This window comes from Melospiza georgiana, chromosome 10, assembly GCF_028018845.1.
Source record: "Melospiza georgiana isolate bMelGeo1 chromosome 10, bMelGeo1.pri, whole genome shotgun sequence".
Taxonomy (NCBI): domain Eukaryota; kingdom Metazoa; phylum Chordata; class Aves; order Passeriformes; family Passerellidae; genus Melospiza; species Melospiza georgiana.
The window spans coordinates 8,099,609-8,120,572 of record NC_080439.1 but is presented as its reverse complement, the minus strand read 5'-3'; the positions used below and the strand labels follow the sequence as shown (position 1 = coordinate 8,120,572).

The 20,964-nt window shown below is 41.1% G+C and overlaps 1 protein-coding gene across 5 annotated transcripts in view; it reads left to right on the top strand.

The window, feature by feature from the left end:
- The window catches only part of MCF2L2 (MCF.2 cell line derived transforming sequence-like 2), a 151,495-nt gene that overhangs the window by 42,000 nt on the left and 88,531 nt on the right, over positions 1-20,964 (top strand). For 4 of the 5 annotated variants that reach the window (XM_058030763.1, XM_058030766.1, XM_058030765.1 and 1 more), the window contains exons 3-11: positions 1,130-1,244; positions 6,302-6,392; positions 7,618-7,737; positions 13,045-13,161; positions 16,227-16,376; positions 17,398-17,522; positions 19,099-19,213; positions 19,893-20,012; positions 20,536-20,727. In XM_058030763.1, coding sequence (XP_057886746.1) covers positions 1,130-1,244; positions 6,302-6,392; positions 7,618-7,737; positions 13,045-13,161; positions 16,227-16,376; positions 17,398-17,522; positions 19,099-19,213; positions 19,893-20,012; positions 20,536-20,727 — 1,145 coding nt within the window. The remainder of the gene's footprint in view (positions 1-1,129; positions 1,245-6,301; positions 6,393-7,617; positions 7,738-13,044; positions 13,162-16,226; positions 16,377-17,397; positions 17,523-19,098; positions 19,214-19,892; positions 20,013-20,535; positions 20,728-20,964) is intronic. The other variant, XM_058030762.1, reaches the window with a different exon arrangement.

Here is a 20,964-nt window from a genome sequence, read left to right as displayed (position 1 = left end):
CTTTCCCTCTTGGCTGAGACACTTTTGAGTCTCTGTAGGCCTGTTTTCTTCCTAGCAAGGTGAGTTTAGTGAATGTTCTCACACAACTGAGTCATTTTCAGATGTAATCAAAGCAATAACCAAGCTTCAGAAAGGAAAAGAGGGGCTGAAGGTAATGTGCTGATGCCATGTCACCAGATATCAAGAAGAAAAAGGGTTTCCTTGTTCAAAATTCCTGTTTTCTAGAGCTCTGAGTTTTACCTTGTGCAATCATTTTATTCCACAGCATTCCAGCTCTCCTTGGCCAGAAAGGATTTTAGATAATCCAACTGAGGCTGTGAGGATAGGGCAGAGGCAGGATCAGGACTAGCAAGGACTGTCCACTCTACAGAGAAATAGCCAGGAATTACTGGAGCACCTCCTTGCAATGACCACCAACAGAGCAGGAGAAACTGGTTTATGGCATCAGCTGTGGTTATCAACAGGGAAAGGCAATGGTGGAAGGGAGCAGCCTGGAAACAGGGATTATTTATGGGGTTTTAGAGGGTGCTTTCAAGGAATGAGAATGGGTTTCCCCCCCCCCCGCTCCCATGCTCCTAATGGGATCATTTATTGGATATTTTCCTGAGGAAGGTAATTTACTGCCTCACAGCTTCCTCTTTACTAAAGAGAAGCCCAGAAACTGGCTGTCCCTTGGGTAAGAGTCCTCTGTGTGTGATGAATGATTCAGAAAACTGTGTCTGCAGCAGAAATACACTCAGTATTGGGTTGTTACAGCCAATGAGCCTGGTCCAAAAAGTAGATTTACATAAAAATTGCAGAAAAAGGAGAAAGACTCAGGGAAAATATCCTTAATACCCTGTTTAAGGAGAACTAAGCAATAAGGTACCTGTAACAAAAGCTTTGTTTCATCATGTTGCTTTATGTGCTGCTGCCCCCTCAGTCTGCTCTCAGCTTTGAGCCCAAGCTGGTGAGAAAACCCCTCATAACTTCTGTGTGGTTGGAGCTGATGATGATTACTGGATGTGGGTGCTTTAGAAGGAGAAATATGCCAGTGCTTCCCACTTGAGTACTGACCAGTCTGTCCAAAGTCATAAAATCACCTTCTAAACTTTGACCTTTTTTTTTTTTTTTTTTTTTTTTTTTTTAGGAGGAAGAGGGAAGGATGGGGCACCCATTATAACCTTTCCAGAATTTGCAGGATTCAGTGAGATACCTGATGATGATTTTCTGAACGTGGTCACTTATCTAACCAGCATTCCCAGGTGAGACTAAGCACAAATTTCTGTTGATTTCCTAGAGAGTTTTGCTTCCCCAATGGCTCACTGATTTTAGTGGTGCTACCAGGACAAACCAGTGCCTCTGCATCTCTCCAGTCATTATGAAACTTCCCTATCTACTGGAGGCCCTAGGAATTGTGTCGTGGAAGAGAGAACTTCACACAGGGCAGGTTGAACTGAATTGGAACAGGAATAGATCTAAAGAGCAGCAGCAAAGGTGGCAGATCAAAGGGAGCTAAGAGAGGTTGTTTGTGAGAAACTTTAGGGGCACTGGATGTAGTGAGGGAAGGGCTGCTTCAGGAAGGAGCCGTACTTACACAGCCCCCATGACAGCTTTTTCTCTGAGTGCACCTTGCTATGCAGCTTTCCCTTTGCTGAGAAAGCAAGTGAGGTGCCCCACTGACAGGATTCTGGCAAGCACCATGTGCTTTCAGGTACTTCATTTCTTTGGAGATTGCTCCACAGCCAGGATGTTTTCCTTGCTTTTTGCCTGCAGCTTTATAAGGATAGTGAAACAAACTGACTTCCCCTCCTCTGAGGAAATGTGCTAAGGCCTGACTGCTGAATTATTTTTTTGTTCATCTAAGAGAGCTTAAAATTTTTTCATTCCCCTGATCCTGTCTCTAGACCATGGCTGTTTGTACTAGTGAGAAGCGCAGCAACAATTTATCATTTCCTGTGGTCTTCTGCAAAAAGGTGCTCAGAGGATCATAGCAGAAAACGTGCCTCCTTCAAGTCTGAGTGAGAAGTTTTACAGCTCCACCTACGTGTATTTGCCAAAGTCATGGCCAAAGGGTTGCCAAAGCAAGCTGAGAGAAACCACATACTGTGAACTTAACAGCTTCATTGTTTCACTCTGCTCTGTGGGACTTTTGTTCATCCAGGGGAAACTCTGTTTTGAGTATTTCTTTACTCCTTCAGGACTGGGAGGGTGACCAGCCCCAGGGTATATACAACAGCAGCAGTGGCTGAGAAAACCATAAAAGTAGTTTTTCAGTTCTTTGTACTTGGTATGCAGGGAGATGATTCCCAGTGATTTTGTCACATGTGGGGAACCAGCATGTTACATTGTCAACATGACAGACAGAAACCCTTTGAGCTTTTGCAGCCTGTGTGATGCCCAAAAGAAATGCCCACAGATGCATTCAAAAGAAATTAGCCAAATTCATGAAAGATTGCTCCATCAATGGCAGCTGGACACAATGACTCAAATACAAACCAGGCTGAAGAAATTAATTTATTCCTTAATGCTGGGACTTGGGAGAATATATATAAAGAGAAATACTGTCCTTCTCATTTTCCTGCTGCCTTTGTCTCAGCAGCCACTATCTACCAACACTGGAGTCAGGGTGTTAGGCTAGATGGACCTTTGCTTTGAGACAGTTTCAGTTCTCTTCTATCTTCTCTTCCCCTGAGGAATCCCAGAGCCATGTGCAAAGAATGAAGAACTGAGTTTCAAAACTTTGTAAGTCAGGAGAGCTGTGATATACCTATTTTACAGATGTTGAGATACGTGTGAGTAATATCTCACTCCACAGACAGGATCACCAGAACTTGTGTTGAGTAAGTGACTGCTCAGTTTGCTCTAAATGACCTGTTCAAGGTCAAGCTGGGGTTTCAAGGTACATTTTCTGCATACCAGCACCTTGGTTTGGCTCTTAGGTTCATCACAGACCACACTGAAGGGATGTGAATTTTCCACTATATTTATTGCACTTTATTGCAGTGCTTTTAGAAAGACTGACTGCATTTTTTGAATCACCATTTGAAACTTGCCACTATCTCTGTAAATGGTGAGGGAGAAAGATGTTAATTTAGAAGAAGAACCTGAGCAGCAAGCTTTGTGTGATTTATGACATAATTATGTAGAGTTCAAACTCAATGAGGCCCAAGCTGTGGGTCTGTTTGGGTGCAGCAGAGCTCTGTCAATCTGCAGTTGGCTGGTCCATGCACACAGTGTCTCTGCCATGTACCTCAGCAAGCAGTAAAGGGTGTGCATTGTTACTTTTGCCAGCACTACTGTACTAGATAGGGCTGTGTGTAAAATAACAGTATTCCTGTGTAATAGCCTGAGTATTCCTGTGTGTGATTTCACTGCTAGTTGTCCACCTTTTACTTTAATTCTCAAGAAAGATGTGAAGGTATCCAACAAAGTGACTAAGAACAGAGAACAGTCTCTAACTCTTCTGGAGTTACAAAGTTATGGCCATGAATCAGGTAAGAAGAGGTATAGTTTGAAAAGCCCTTCATCCTATTTATCATAGAAAATACTTCCTTCTTCAGAGCTTAGTGAACCAGAAAAATCAGCATAATTTTCCAGGCAAATGTAGAGAGAATATCTGTCTTTTATAGTGTCTGACTTTGCATATCCTGTAGAATAATGTTCATGCTAGTTGTGGAGATAAGCTCTGTGATTGCAGATAACATCACTTAGTGTTAGTAACTTTCTAAGTCCCTCTGGAATAATTAATCTTATATGCTCATCTGACAAAACATATGATAGGGTTGAAGATCAGCCCAGTGAGATTTTTGTCACCTGATTCATTTTCCCTGTGGTGCAACTGCTCCACCAAAGGAGTCTGCATACAAACACATCCACAGACACTCAGTAACATCATGGTGTATGTACATGCATACTTCTGTGCATGCACTAGATATCTCCAGAAAGCCCTTTTTTACTTGCCTTATTCCATGGCCAGAATTCCTTTCTCTTTAGCTTGGCATGGATTAAGTACTTTGATAAACAGATGTCCTTTTCTCCTTCCAAAAGAGGTCAGGAAATTCAACATCTCAAGTCAGTGTTCAAGAGCAAACCTGAATATAGAGCTGAGGATGGAAGAATTCTGCTGATTGCAGATATTTCATTCAGGGAAAGAGAACCTTTCTGCCAGACATCTGTAGATTGGGCAAATGTGACAGAATTTATTTTGGAGGCAAGCCTGATGTTTATCTCCTCTTCAGGATTGTCTTCAAACCCTCCTTTTCAGAGAACTAGAGAAACCCCAATGCATTTTCATAATGAGGGTAGAGATATTACAGTACTGACACTGAGAAAATTGTTAGAATGTGTGTGTGTGTTTGTTCCTAAACAAACTTTTTCTGGATGCCCACTGGAGTGGGGGTTCTCAGCTGTACATCCACTTGTGCTGATGCTGCCATCTCAGCCAAGCCTCTTCCTGTGGCTGTGGGCCTGCATCCATCCCTTGGTGCCAAATGACATTCAGACCTTGGCATGGCCTTTCAGCATGCTGGTGAAATAGGATCCCTTGCTGACACTCTCTCTGTTTCCCTGGTTAAGTTTAGGACTTTGTCAGTCCTATCTAGCTAAAAAGAAAAAAATCCCCAAAACCCTCCAACAATAACAACAGCAAACAAACAATCCCACAAACAAGCAAAACAACAAAAAACCCCTTCACATCAAAAAGCAAACATACAAGTACCATTGGCTTATCTCAGTGACTGCAGCTGATGCTGTGCTGAACATCATTTGAGGATGAAGGGCCCAGGTTGACACTTTTGTGTTTAGTTTCTCTCACCCTTTCTGTAACCATCTGCAACACACACAATATCTTTGTTGCCTTTATTTGAACATTATCAAGGAATTTCATTCTGTGGAATATTTGTTGAGCTACTGAAGGATGTGTCTGTGTTTGTGTATATCTAAGACTACTGAAAAGTATGTATACAATTGTGTATTTATGAAAGGTAAACCAGATAAATTCTCTTCCCTGTGCTTGAGAGGCATTGCTGCAAACATATTTTCTGTTCTCTGCAGAGAGCTGCATGTTGCACTACTAAAGAGGAAAGGTCATATATTGTCATTGAATTTTTAAATCCTCAGAGGAATGCTGTAAAAATATTGCATTGGAAAATTCAGTGAGTTTTCCTGTTATCAGTATGAACTACTAGGAGCATTCACGTGGCATCCCAGTTTTGCACAATACTTTGGCTTTCAGTTTTTGATCCTGCAGACCTGCTACAAGAGCTCAGAGTTGTTACTGTGTTGATAGTCTTCAGTAGATTATTGACATGAGTTTGGATAAAATGACCCATGGAAGCAGTTCCTGAGTTGGTTCTTATATGGACAGTGGAATAGGGATCAAGGAGAAACTTTAAACCATTTTTTCCCCTTAACCTGTGATAGGATGTTCGATTGCACTATGTCCTCTGATTATGACATTTATACTCTTGCTGCCTGCCTCTGGTTTGTTCTGAGATGACTGAGCCATCCTTCTTTAGTGAAGGTTCTGGACACTCACTGTGTACTTCTTAGCTTCTCCAATGCTGAGTGCTCTTGAAAGGCAGAGAAAAGAGCAGTCCCACTGAAACCTGGCACTCCAGAGTGGAATTTTTGAGAGGGAAAGAGAGGATGTGGTATTTATGAAGTCTACAAAGGTGGAATGGAGCACCAAATCACTGCCTCCTAGATCCTCCTTGAAAAGCACTGAGAAGGAACAGGAACTGTTATTCTAGCCAATATGTTGAAAAGGATAGTTTGGAATGACTTGCAACCCCAGAACAAGTTTGTGATTGGCAAAATAGAACTCTTTATTTTCTGCTTTGCCTACCAGAATTCCTGGGACTCTGTGTACACAAGTCAGGGGATACTGATGCCCTGGAGCTCAGTGCCCCTGTCAGGTGTCAGCATACTTGGAGAATGAAGACTGTAGGGGGGTGTCTAATTTTGCAGGGAAAAAAAAAGATCTGGGGGTTTTGTCTTCAAAAGAGCACAGTGTAATTTGTGATCCTGAACTATTCATGTCACCTAGACTGGCAGCAGAGTAGCACAGCAGCTGAGAGATTCAGCAGATAAAATATTCATGTTTTGTGTAAGCTGCTAGCCTTATGCTGGAAAGAGAAATTTTGCTGGCTTTCCTTTTCATGTGCGTTTCTGCCAAATATTCATTCTTTCCACTGTACGTTGTGTTTTCATAATGGGCTCCGAGCGTGCCGTGACGGAGGCTGTGTTTTGCTGCAGTTCTCTGCCTTGGAACAGGAGTGTCTCCCTCTAACCCAGCACACCTATTTCATCTGTTTTGCAGTCTGGAGGCTGCCAGCATCGGGTTCATCATCATCATAGACAGACGACGGGACAAATGGAGTGCAGTCAAGGCATCCCTGACACGAATAGCAGTAAGTGCTTGCTTTTGTTATTTATCTTCTAGAAATTAAAATTGTCTGCTGAACCTTCAGCACATGATACAGCCTCCTCTGCTCATTTTAAGCTCCCATTTTCTGGCTGTGGATGCAGATTCTCCCTGACTCTGCAGCTCCTAAGTGTTAAATAAGAGAGGGAGGAAGCTGCAGAGACAAATTACAGTCTTGTTTACTGCTGAATTAGGACAAATTCCTTATTTTCTGGGTTGACTGCAATATAAATTCTAATAATTTGAAGTTGGTTCCTAGAGGAGTGTTAAGAGGTACCCCTTCTGTGCCCTGAGGAGGGATGACGTGGCCTGCTTATGAAAGAAATAGATCCCAAGGGATTTGTGTTTGCACAGTAGTAAATGATCTCTGTCAGAAATTCTTAATAGCTTATTTGCAAAAGTCAGAGCTGGGCACTGATTTCCAGTGCTAAAACAAGCAGCTGGTTTTATACATCTCTTACTAGGAGCATTTACTGTGAGAGGACCAAGCACCTACACACAGAGGTGTAGGATGGTGGGATGACAAAGGCGACTTTAAGTTCTTTCAAGGTATTTAGACAGAAATGTTTTTAATTCTCAGGCTTTTTTGCTGCTCTCTTCAAGAAATTGTTCTTTTTTTATGCCTGATGAGCTCAGAGGAGTGTGAGAGATGTAGGCTGGGTGTTGCAGGCAGGGCCATATCTGATGAACATGTTGAGTGTCTGCCTGTGTGTAAAAATATGTGAGGTTAAAAAGATTCAAAACCCTTTGCAGAGTGAATAGATAGGTCAGCTTGGGGAACCCATCTGTGCTACCGGCTTCCCTCACCAGTCCAGGGTGGGCAGCCAGCTTTGCCCTCTAGTGGCTGCAGCCTAAAAAATGGGAAAATGGTGCGGTGGTGCTAGTGGGGCTTGGTGGGATTCGGGTCTGGGGGAGAAAGGCAATAGTCAGGAATGATAAATCTGTATCATGAAACAACATATGGCTGGGCAGTAAAATACATGGGTCAGTCTTCCTGATGGGCAGTAAAATACATGGGTCAGTCTTCCTGATGGGTTTGGAAACAGTGCCAATGAGCACATGCTGAATGGATCAGCTGAGGCAATGAGCAGCTGGACTGAGCAAGATTCAGTAAGCCTTACCTGCTTTGCCCTGCTGGTGAGGAAACACTTGGCTGAAAATTCCCTTGTAAGGTAGAAATGTGCCTTCTAAGAATTCTATATTTCTTGCAGGGAGCATTTCCAGGGAACCTGCAGCTGGTGTTTGTCCTGAGACCCTCCCGCTTTATCCAAAGGGCAATCGCTGACATTGGCATTAAACTCTATCGAGATGACTTTAAAATGAAGGTACCGGTAAGCATGCAGTTTTTTGTCCATGCATTTTCTTTTCTCCATTTCTGCAGTTCTGGGCTCTCAGCAATTTCCCATAACCCATGACTGCAAGTGGCACCTGGGGCTTTTCATCTGGGTCTGTGTGGTGATGCCAAAGAGCAGTGGATGGTTCATAGTGTTTAATGGACACGTTCCCATGTCTAGTCTAACTATAAAACGTGGCTCAGTTTTTGGCATTTTAACTCAGTGGAGATGTTCCCTTCATGTAGGCAGAGGCAGATCCCACTCCAGTGACAAACAAAAGTATTCAGGACTACAGAGCAGTGGAAGCCTAAGGCTGAATTCTGCACTGTTTGATGGGTTATCCATGGCAGTGCTGACTGTCCCTCTAACATTGCTTTTCTTAATGTCTTTTATGATTCCCATGCCCTCAAGATTCAGAGTTTGTGTTTTAGTTATTTTTATATGCACTTGGCATATGTGTAGGTTAATGAGACTGTGATATGAAGAAGGTTATCAATCCTGAAAGAGTTGGAGATTATTTTATCAGGGGTCTTTTAGGAGTTGTTTTTAGCTGCATGTTTGCATGTGGCATCAAAATTTTTAACGTTTTATGCATAAACTTGAATTATGATTATTGATGATATTTCATCCTGGATCAGACTCATACTGTGTTCCACAGTGACTTTACTGGAGGGATTTCAGATGACTGCTTTGGATTTTGCTTTTGGGTTTATGTTGTTTTAAAAAATACTTATGATCTTCTCCAACAAATTCTAGGTCTGTTGAAACTCAAGTTGGAAGTTCAGGTCTTAAAAACACTTTCTGCTTCTCCTGAAGTGAGAGACAGCATCTATTTATTACAGTGCATACAGGAAAGGAACCATGAATAGACATTTGGTTACTGTGGTTAAGTGGTAACATTTACTGTCTTTTGGTAAGGGTGGCTTTTTGGTAAAATGCAAACTTGATGAAAAAAATTACATTTGAATGCAAACCAAAATATTTTATAGTAGTTTAAAAAAATGGATGCATCTATATTTAATATGCCGCAATCTGTTGCTATAGCAACATTTCTACCAGTGGCTGCAGCCCAGAAAGGAACAACTTCATCAAGGACTGGCATTTTCCAACAATTCAGCATTTCCTATACTTTTAGCAATTTATTTGACATCAGAGTTGCATTTCAAAACTTGGAAGGGATCAAAGTTGGAAGGGAGGTTAGTTCTAGGCAGGGGTCTGCATTAAATATGAAGTGCTAACTTATCTTTCTTATAGGCAGGAAAATCAAGATATCAGTTTAGTTTGGGGTTGTCTTGGATATTTTGAGCCATACTGGATATGTCCACAGAGCTCTTAGAGAGCAGCCTTACAAAAACTAAGAGCATGACACACCTGCTGCCTCCTGCCCAGATATCTGCAGGCAGCCTGTCAGATTTATAGACAGGCTGCCCACATATGTCTGATGCTATTCTAAGTTACTTGGGATTGTAGTACAGATGTTCTAAGTTTCTGGGATCTGTCATGCTCTCTGGAGGGGCTTTTCTCCTGGGTTGCTCATCCTAAAAATACCATCTGGGCATGCCCTGCATACCCCAGTTTCAGAGCAGGGAAGTTACTGAGAACAATGTCTGTTTGTCCTCCTTGAAAACAGCATCCTAAATGCCAAGCAGGAGAACAGGACCACAGAGTTCTTGCTCCACTGGAGATGTGCTTACTCAAGGAATTAGGGATCAGTACCTACCTTCAATATCATCATAATCTTTTAAATTGTTTGCATGTTGTTTGTTTGTGTTGTGTGTTTGGCTCTATGACAACATTCATGCTGTAACTGGCCCGTGGATAGGTGGCATTTTCTATGACAACTGTGAGTCAGGACCAAGGTATGAGCATTCAAAAGGAGCTCCAAGAATATTGTGTGTGTTTGTTAAGGAAACATTTGCTTAATAATTTATTTGAGCTATCAGACTGCAAATATGCTCAGAAAAATAGATTTGCTGGGTTAAATCAATACTGGAATGAGTAGAAACCAGAAGATCAAAGAGGAGCTGGAAATAAAGGCTGCAATAACCAACCAGACACAAAAAGGAAATGCAGGATTTATATCACATTGACTTATGAATATGGGTAATAAAACCTCATCAGGTAAATTTCTATTGGGATAGTGATTTGATTAGATATCATTAGCCAGGATCAAGATATAGAAATATAGGAGACACAGCAATGTTCATCTGAGATTAAAATCTGTGAATTCAAAAGGAACACTCAGAGATGTGCCCAAGGAACCTCCCATCATAGGAAGTGAATTAAAGCATCTTCAGAACATACATAAAAGTCTGAACAATCTGTCCATAGCAAATACTTCCTTGAGCTTTTTAGTCTGTGACTTCTTTCTGACAGCCTAACTCATCCAGAAGCAGTCCCCCCACAGCTCCATGTTCCACACTGACCCCTCTCTTCTAAACTGCTGCTCTTTGCACTCCCCAGCTGACAGACTGTGGCTGTCTCTTGTCTGGCAAGCAGCATGGGAGATGCTAATGCCCTCTCAGAGTGGGTTTTTAGATGGATGCTGGATTGCTCATGGGCTTTCTCCTGCAGGAATGCCTGCATGGTTAAGACCCACACCCTGTTGGGTAGCACCATAGCTGGCAATATTAATAGGTTTGTTTAGTGGCTCATGCTGAGCATACCAAGTTCAAACAAACATAAAATTCTTCCTAAAAGGAAACTGCATGACAGTGTACCTCTGTGCTTTCAGTGAGGTTTGAAGTATCAGAAGAGTTCCAGCTTGCCAGCAACATCTCTGATGGGGAAGAGCTACAAAGCAGTTAAGATTTACTTTTTCAAATGTGATTTCCAATTCAGAATTAGTGCATAGACTTTATGTTCCAGTATGAGGCCTTTTCAAGATGATACAGCTTTTTGAACTTTCTTGCTTTGATCATAACAGAACAGTGTTTCATAACACATTCAGGGAACAGTTTTTCCTTTAACTTTGGCTGAGATACCTTTCTTTGCCACAAGTTTCTTCACCAACAAAGTCTCCTTGTTTCTGCATTTAAAGACAGAGGTTAAGGAGAAGATGAAATGATGGAAGTGAAAAAGAACAGAGTGAGGGCCTACTTGAGAATTTTCAGCCTGTATGGCTCCCTGGGGCCAGATGCATCCTCCACTACATTCTTGTGTCCAAGTCAGGTTAAAGTCTGGATGGATGGACAACTACATGAGGTTTTAAAAACTAGTTTCATGATGGGTTAGGAGGGTAATGGTAATGGGCCATACTCTGCCTGAAAGTGGGCAACAAATGGAGAGTTGTAGTGATACCTGCTGGGACCTGCCCTGTTTGATGTCTTCATCAGTGACATGGAAGAGGCAACAGGCTACACTGTCATCAAATGTGCAGATGACACTAAATCAGGAGGAGTAGATGGTAAACTCCAAGACAGGGCCACTGGAACAAAAATTCAAGGAATGGGCTGACCAGCATATTATTTTTTATATACCAAAGGGGCAAAGCAAAGTCCTGCAACTGGGAAAGAGTTTCCTTCCACAAGGATTTTCTTACTCAAGAAATAACTTATGGTCTTCCCTTCCAACAACATAACAGTTTTGTTGTTGACAATGATTCACAGTGTAGCCTGTCTGGGGAGCATCTCTGCAGAAAGGGAGCTGGGAACTTGGTAGACAGCAAGCTGTACCTGAGCCAGAGTGTGCCTGGCAGCAAAGGAAGCCATCAGCATCCTGCATTAACAGGAGCAGTATGAACAGGAGCATAGCCAACAGGTTGAGACAACCACTTATCCCCCTTTACTTGGCTCTAATTAATTTACATTGAGAGCACCCTGAGTTTTGGTTCCCCCAGTACAAGAAAAATATTAACCTGGAGTAATCTTGGAAAGCCAAGAAGGTCAGGACTTGGGGCATGTGCTCTGTAAGAAGATGCTGAGGGAACTGTGCTTGTCTAACATGGAGAAGGGAAGGCTTAGGAGGGTTAATATGACAAAGCAGCAGCTTTCCAGTCCCTCCAGGTTACTGGGCACTGCAGCCAGCTTGTGTGTGGTGGTAGGATAAGAAATAACTGACATCAAGTGAAACAAGGGCAGCTCTGACTTGACATAAGGAAAAACTTTCTTACCACAAAGACAATCAGGCAGCAGACCAGACTGCCCAAAGAGGTTGTACAATCTCAATCATTGGATGCTTTTAAGTCTTTGGTGGATAAAGACCTGAGCAACCTGGTTTGACCTCACAGCTGACATAGCTTTGAGAAAAAAGTTGGATTAGAGAGCTGAGGTTCCCACCAAGCTGAATTATTCTAGAAAGATTCTGTAACAAAGATCAGCTAAAAACTTGTTTGGGTTTGTTCTTGAGGCTTTTCTTAGAGCACCGTTAGCCTAGAATATGCATCCTCTTGTCTCCATATATCTGCACTCATCTCACTGTCCACAGTGTTTGTCAGTGTATTTACCATGCTCCATTGGAGCCTGCTGACATGCAGAGCCACTTAAGCTTTCTTTAAATAGGGTCAAGTAACACATTTGACATGTTTTTGACATTTATTTATTTAAAATTCTTAATAAATTGTGCTCAATTCTGTTGCTGAAATCCTGGCGAAACTTCTAGCTGTTGGAACAACAATATATGAGTGTTACTTGTGTAACCACTTGTGTTGGCAAATTTACAGAGGTTGCCAAAAGTTAATGCTGCTTATCTGAAGCTGAACTCAAATCTTGTTTGGCTTTCTTCAAGCAAGTCTAGTGGTAAGGAGATTCTAAAGTAAAAGAATTTATCTAGATGCATTTCTCCTTTTTATTCCATTATGATTTTAAATGGAAAAATGCCAGTGAATTCAGTAAACATACAGTGCCAAAAAATCAGAAAATGGAAAGAAAAATCTTATTCTCAATGGTTTAATTTCAGCACTTCCCTGGATCAAGTGGTTTATGTTGAAAAAGATGCTTAACTTGCCTGTGCCTCCATTTCTCTGTAAATAAATGTTATCTAGAGAATAAATTATGTTATGGAAGTTTGTGTGAACATTATGAGTACCATACTTTTGCTCTTGATGCACATGCAAAATGAGTCAGCCCAGCAAGGAGGAAGATGATGTCAAACCAAGGTTAGTTCAAGAATGTCCAAGTACACATTGAGAAGGCAAAATGTAGGGAAAATAAACTGTGGCCATGGCATGAGAAAATGCAAAATGAGAACTGATGGCCTCTGGTGGAACTGCAGCGGTCATCTACGTTCAGGCAAACCCAAATCCTAGAAACACTGATTAGAAGGTTTGTTATTTCTCTCAGTCCAGTGTGTTTGGATTCCTTTCAGATCATCATGTTAAATTCTGTCTCTGATCTGCATGGCTACATTGACAAGAGCCAGCTGACGCGGGAGCTGGGAGGGACCCTGGAGTACGGGCACAGCCAGTGGATCCATCACCGCACGGTGAGTGCTGCTCTGCACGTCACACCACAGCTGCCCAGGCACAACTGCAGAGCAACCACTCAGCAGTACAGCCTCTGGATTCTGCTAGGGACTCGGGGAAAGAGGAAATCCGTGACTCAAACAGAGAAAGGCAAATTCCCCAAAAGTTTGTAATGGAAGCAGTAATTGTATCTCACTGTGTACCTGGCCCAGGGCCTAACTGTGTCGTGGTATTCTTACTCAGCAAGGCCTTCTCTTGCCTTCTCAATAATTGATGGCATTCATAGGCCTTCAGCTGAAATTGAAAATAGGCTGTAGCACTTTGCTGACTTCACAAAGGTCAAAAATCTCACTTTAATTATTAATTATGTCCATGCTTTTAAGAGAATAAAAATACTCAGGGCACTATATTTTTTTTTCCATTTCCATATTATACAAGCATGCTGGGTCTTATTTTGGGTAACTGAAGAACAGTTGCTAGTAGGAAGGCAGAAAGACTTTTTTATTCTATTGAGGAAACTTGTACAGGTTTGATTGCTTCCTTTTTGGGCTGGTTAATGCATTTCAGTGTCTGCTTCAAAACAATGAAAACAATTTATTATGGTGCCCAGTTAAGATGACAGTTCACAAAAAACAGACTCCAAACTCTGGCACATTAGCAGACAAAATATTGTTTCATTCTTCCTAAGCAAAAATGTGCTAAGCTGGGTCATAATCCTGGAAAAGTAATTAATTTCACAGAGAGTTTATACAATGTTTGTGTCTCTCTTTGTGGACCTACTTGCAAGATTGATAGATTAGAGCCCACATCCAATGTAAGCCTCGATGTTTTGCAAAGATCTGAACAGCTCTGGGTTTGAGTCTGTTGTTGCTGATGAGCTGGTTACACCTAACCCACAAAAAGAGCTTTTCTGAGGTAATTTAAGTCAAACCACTTTTGTCATTTTCTTGCTATGGTTTTTTTTGTGCTTTGCTGTCCTTATTAAATTTTAGTCTCCTTGAGAACCACCAAATATTTCAGGCTTCTAAATATGCAAACATAGAATCTGAATTTCGTCTAGCATTGATTTTCTACATTTATAACTGTGTTGACTATAATGAGGTTGGAGTTGAGATGAGTGAACAGGCTTATGTGTCAAAAGTATCAAAAATAAGAAAATGTCCTTGCAGGAAGGAGGGGTGTGAAGAAATGAATCATCTGTAAGAGCTTTCAAACAACAAAAGGTCTGAAAATATGAAGGGGGATAAAAAAGCTGTATTATTTATTAATGACAGGGATCTACATAAAGCAATAATATATATTTTGGTAAAATATGCAAACAAAATGAGCCAAGAATTTACAGGAGTAGGGCTATGTAATCCCCAGAGGTTTTGGTTAAATTTGTTAGAAAAAATTTTACCAAGCACAGAGACTGGAAAGAAACCAATCCACAGATGTGACTTAGGTACATGGAACAATTTATTGTTCATATGCACAGGAGAGAGTGGGGGCAAGCAGGCTATTAAGTGAAACACTGACAAGTTCATGGTGCAGTCAGCCAAGGAATATCTGCTGGATAAGAGGCATCAGCTTCCATGGCACCTTGAAACAATCTGACTTCCAGCCTTGCTGAGCTATGGTCTTCATGCCCTTTGCTGCTTCTCTCAGTGTTCTCATGTCTTGTCCTGCCAGTGCTTTTCTTCAGAAAAAGCTTTAAAACCTGGCCAAATGGCAGTGACACAGCAACCTCCTTGCATCATTCACTGTTTCTGCTCTCCTCTCTTGGCTGCCAGGAGCCTGTGAACTTTCTTGCCCCCAGAGTGAATTTTTGGCTTTCAGTAAATGGCCTTTGGTCATGGATGGCCATGTCTGTGTTGCAGTCAGAAGTGTGACATTTCAGCCAACTCTAATCCAGTAGTTCCAGTGCTGAGAACAGCAGCATACACTAAGATAGAGCATGTGTGAGTCTGTACTGCTTGTGCTGAAAGCAGACATGGGTTTATGGGGGAAAAGCGAAGAAGGCTGTGAACTCTGCTAGCATTCCTTCATGGGGGCATGTTTGAGATCACAAATGTGGGCTAATTTCTCTCTACATCTTTTGGATGATGATCTACCTCCAGTTTGTTTTTCTCTGAGCACACAGCATAATTTCATCTGTCACAGTTGCAAGCAATGAATTCCCATCATTGCTGGAGAAAGGAATGCAGTGTGCAACAGCTACAAGGTGCTTGATTGGGTGTAACAGCATCCCTAGTGCTTGTTGACTGACTCAGACCTGTGGGGGATTAGATCAAAATGTACAAAGAAGAAAGAGCTATACAGAACAACACAGCCTCCCCCAAATTTGGGCATGATCATGGAAAAACATTCCATGCAGCTAGATATAAAGTGTCACAGGTCTGAACATTGTATTCTGCTCTAAGAAGGTGGCATTGATTTTTTAGCCTTCCTCACTTCCCCATTCTTCATTAAAACCAGACTTCTGACAAGTTTTGTGATAAAGAAACCCAAGTGATAAAGAAACAGCAATGATCCCATGAATTTATGCATTTTAACTGTATTTGTAGTTACTTGTTCCTGTATTTGTGTACTAGCATGGACAGATGAGAGGGAGGGACTAGAATGCATCTCATACAGATAAGCAAGATGGAGATGCACATATTCAGAAGTCAGGGGAAGACAGATTACTGCTGAGTGAACAATGGCTAGATAAATATAAAGGCTTTGCCCTATATATTTTAGTAGTGTTCTCAACTTCAATAAAGCCTTCATTAAAATTTTAAATGCAGCAGAATTTCCCAGCAAGCATGGGCAGAGGATCTGAAGTTCCAGGCCTGCCTTTGAAGCTGATGTCCTCTGTGGTTTCATTGTCTGCTGAGCTCTGGGAGTTCCCCGTTGGCTCATGGAGGTGACAATATGTGCAGACCTGTGAAAAGGTCATTTGTGGTTTAATTTGTAACTTTTAACACATCCACCCAAAAAAAGGCAATGTGACCAGCTTTACAGGCATGTAATACTTGCAGCATGGTGTGCCTGAAGCATGAAGTGTTGTTGAAGGGCTAAGGGTAAATAACCAATCTGTGACTTTATGCTTTTGCTTTTCCAGGCTATTGAAAACTTTGCAATGACAGTAAAAACAACAGCACAGATGCTACAGAGCTTTGGAACAGACTTAGCAGAGACTGAACTTCCCAACGACGTGCAGTGCACAGAGGAGCTTCTCTCCTCACACACCGAGCACCACAGCAAGCTGAAGGTGATTGTTGCCCCACGATGGCTCCAGCAGTGTAATAGATGAGCTCTGACCTAACAAAATTTTCTGCCATCACTTGGCAATCCATTGTCTGGAAACCACTGAGGAGGAGGACAGACACCTGGGTTCAGGAGGTCAATTTGATTCAGCTGTGGAAAAAGGACATTTTACAGCCTCAGGAATGATAGAATGGGGATGTGTCACTTCCACTGTGTGAGGGGGAGTAAAGGGGTCACATCTGGAATAGCATGGGCCCTTGATGAAGAGTTTATCAGAAAGGATGAATTTATATTGGAGCAGAAAAAGAGAACACCTGTGAGGATAGTCAGGAATAGAATGATCTAACTAGATGGTGACTGTTGTTTTGTTTAAAAAATAAATTTGGGCTAGTTTGGCTTTGCAGAATAAGGATCAGAAGTAAATATTACTGCTGTCAGCAAATGCCTTAGGTTAAACACAATATTAAAAATACTACTTAAGCTATATTAGCACAAGAACAATTTTTATGGAAGAACTGTGCAGTGATGTGGGGATTCGTCATCTGACAAGTTAACGTTTGAGCCTCCTTGACTTTTTTATTGCTCATCTTTCATGCTGGGAAGACACTTCTGTGGATGACTTCTTATAGCTGGTGTACTATGGCTCAGCATGGCACAGTGTTGTTTGAGGAAATTCCATTAAGAATTGCAATGTCTCAGCCCAGTCTCTCAGCTCACAATCTACAGCATACATTCAGTTTGTGGTAGAATAATTTATTCTGCAAGCGGCCTGGTCAGATATGGAATCTGCTCAGAAATTACTCTATTCCTTTTTTCAGAAATAGTTTTGCTATTCAAAGTTAAAAGATTTAGGTCTCTGCATTTGCTAGAAAAACATACCCCTTTGGTAAGCATTTATATTTTGTTTCAAGTATTTTGTACCTATGAAAGGATCCTCCTTTATCATTACTCTGTTGTCATCTAGGAGATGTGGGTGTTGTTAGAAGTACATACAATTTGGTTTTTGGCTTGTTTTTTCCCCTCAGGATGAGCTGAAGCTGGCAGTGAAGCAGGGGGCCACCTTACTGACATGCATCCGGGAGCCAGTCACCCGAAGTGCCAACTGCAAACTCAGCCCAGATGAACTGGAAAATGTGGCCACTGTGGAAAGGTCAGTGGAGCTCAATTACCTTGTGCAACTTGCTGATTTATTCCTAGGAGATGCAAATGTAATTTAAATAATTTAAATATGCAGATTATAAATTACCACTGGTTCACATACTCAGGATTTATGGACAGGTAAGTCCAAGAAGGAAATAGCTTAGAGGAAATGACTTGATTAGACTGCCAAGGCAAGTTCAAACAAGTCCTGAATTTCTTGGTAATTTTTGGTCAGACCACAAACTACCTGGCTGAAGATTTCAGGTGAGACTTATTTCTCCATAACATGTATATCCTCCAAACTTCTGTGCCTGGCTAGAAAGTAGTACCTGAGTCTCTGTGAGATGAGTGGGTGATGTGCTTGTGAGTGTCTGTGGAAACACTGGGGGAAGAGCAGATGAAGATGATACCTGAAACATTCTGTGTGTCACAGATCCAGAGATACCCAGAGAGAGAACCCCCTTTTCCTTCCTACAATGCTAGTTATTACCATAAAGCTTTTAGTCACCATGTAGAACTTTCTGCTGTGCCATGTGATGCACAGCAAAGAGAAATGCCGTGCTAGGGTTTCAGTGTGTCTGCATTAACTGGGAACAAAGGTGCTAAAAGTAAAGCTGAGCTGATATTTTTCACTGAATACTTTAAAATCCTTTGAACAGTCATCCCAAAGGAATTTGTGAATTCATCTTGAATTCAATGACTAGCTTTGATTAAAAAAAGTTTTCGAGGGACAGACTGAACACAGAAACTTACTTTTGAGACAAATAGGAGGGAGCTATTGGCATTTGCTCCAATAACTTGATGATTTCATGCATGAAACTTGATGATTTCAGCATGCACTGATCCCTTATCTGCCCAAAGAATGCCCATCTATTGAAATACAAGATATTCAGAGAACACTTCCTTTTCACTTTTTCTACTTGTTTAAAACTGTTCTACTTCGTAATTAATGGATCACTGAGAAACTGTGAGGATGACTCACTAGCCTAGTGTCAGATATTTTACTGAAGATATGACACCTTGAGATTAATGTCTTTGCAAATAAATGTTTCATCATTTACACAAAATAAAACAATGTCCATGGGAGTCATTATGAGCTCCTAATCTATTGTTTTTAATGGACTGGGAAAAATTATTTAGCCCTTGCATATTTCTGAAGGGTGAAGAAAATTAACAAGTTGTAGAGTTCTGGTTTAATTATTCCATAAAATAATAATTGCATCATATTCAATCTGCATAATTTGGGGATGGATTGTCTTTGAGGCATTGGGTGGAAGCTAGGGAGTGACAGCTGCCCTTGGCTGCCAGCACATGGAACAACCCTGAGTCTCTCTTGCACATCAGGAAGCAGGACTGTAACTACCACAGTAGATCCATGTAGTTGTCACTCATCTGTCACATTCCTGCCTGTCCTACTGCAAATTTAATTCCCTTTTGCTTATGAGAGAGTTGATACGGAGCCCTCTTATATAATTTTAGGGCTCCCCACCATTTCCCTGCTCTGCTTTCTGCCATCACTTACTGTAACTTAAAAGAAATTATATATAGGAAATAAGTACATTCTATTCATTATAATTTCTTAACAGGTTGTTGGCTCAGTTGGATGAAACAGAAAAGGCTTTTGATCAATTTTGGACCAAGCATCATCTGAAACTAGAACAGTGCCTGCAGCTTCGACACTTTGAACATGATTTCAGAGAGGTATTTCTTTGTTCATGCTGTCTAGCCTTCCCTGGTAAATAAGGTCAAATTCTTCCCATACTTAGAGTATACCAGCAGTCCAAAAAGGAGGTTGGGAGAGAAAATCATTATGCAATAGGAAATGAATATTCAAAAATTAAAGTCTTGACAGCTTTCAGATGTCTTACAACACTTGAGTAAGGCACAGTGAGGAAAGTGCCAGACTGTGAGGGCAAAATGTGGAACACCAATAAGTAAATTTACCTTGATAAATAATTTTGCATTCAGGTGTGAAGTTATCTAACATAAATTCTTCTGTGATGGTAAGTCACCAATTCCACCAGAGTCAAAGGAATACAGTTCAGAAAGCCCAACTGTTAGTCTAGAGACTGGAGTAATACAGTAATACTGAAGTAATACTGAGTAATACTGAAGTAATATAAACTCTGGAGTTACAGGTTGCCAAAACTTTGTGGGCCTAATTAGTGAGAAGCAGGTAAACTCTTTGAAGAACAGTTGGTTGTTGATTTATTCCTTGGATTTTCCATTTTGGAACAAACTGAAAGACTAAACTTGAGATGCAGACTTTTCTCAGAGATGTAGGAGAATGTTTGTTGTAATTTTTATCAGTATCTTGTGATGGGAGTTTGGGTGGGTTTATTTTGTTTCGGTTTATGTTTTTGTTGTTGCTGTTTTTTAGGTAAAATTGACATTGGATAATCTCATGGAAACACAAGCAGGTTTTACTGACATTGGAGACAGTGTGACTCGAGTTGAGAACCTCCTCAAGGAACAGAAACATCTGGAAGAGAAAGGACAGGTTTGCTCTCAATTTAGTATTCTAGCTGCTTTAGACATGGTATTCTAGACACTTGCCACTGTCCTTTTTTTTTGTGTGTCCAGATTTATTCTCTTCTCATGAGTCATTACTTTAAATTGCAAACCACACATCCTAATTTCCAGAAGCCAGGGTTGCTCAGACCCAGTACTTCCATTTAATTGCTTGGAAAACTAGGGGAAAAAGTAGGGAAAAACTTGTATAATGAATGTCCCCAGTATGTGAGAAAGCAGAAGTGGGCTCCATAATCTCAGTGGGCAACCTGTTCCAGTGTTTGGTCACCCTCACAACAAAAGTGTGCTTCCTGGTGTTCAGATGGAACCTCACAAGTTTCAATGTACTCATTGACATGGAAGTTGGCCTTCAATGTAAATATAAAGTAAGACATATCAGCTATATCAATATTCCAAACCTTTATCCCCAGGCTACAGCAGAGGTTACAGAGAAGGATTGTCCTTATTATGCATGTAATTCTAACTTTGGATTTTTCTCATTAATTTCACAGGAACCTTTGGAGAAGGCCCAGTCTCTGGCTCTCCATGGAGAACAGCTCATCCAAAACAACCATTATGCAGTTGACTCCATTAGACCAAAGTGTGTTGAACTCAGGCGAATTTGTGATGACTTTACCAATGAGACCAAGAAAAAGTATGATATTTTGGGAAAGTCTCTTGAGCTGCATAAGCAGTTAGATAAGGTGAGTGAACCTTCTCAGATAACAGCTCTGGCAAGGTTCTGTTAAAAACGAAAGATTTTATTAGCTCAGGTAATTATGATGAAGATAAAAAGTTGTTTGTTTTTTCTCCTTTTTATTCAGTAAATGTTAGTATAAATATTGGAACATTTGCATCAATTCAGCAAGTTCAGTTCTGCACATGCTGATAGGGTGACTTGTGGGCAGGATCTATGGGCAGGCACACTATGAGTAACATTG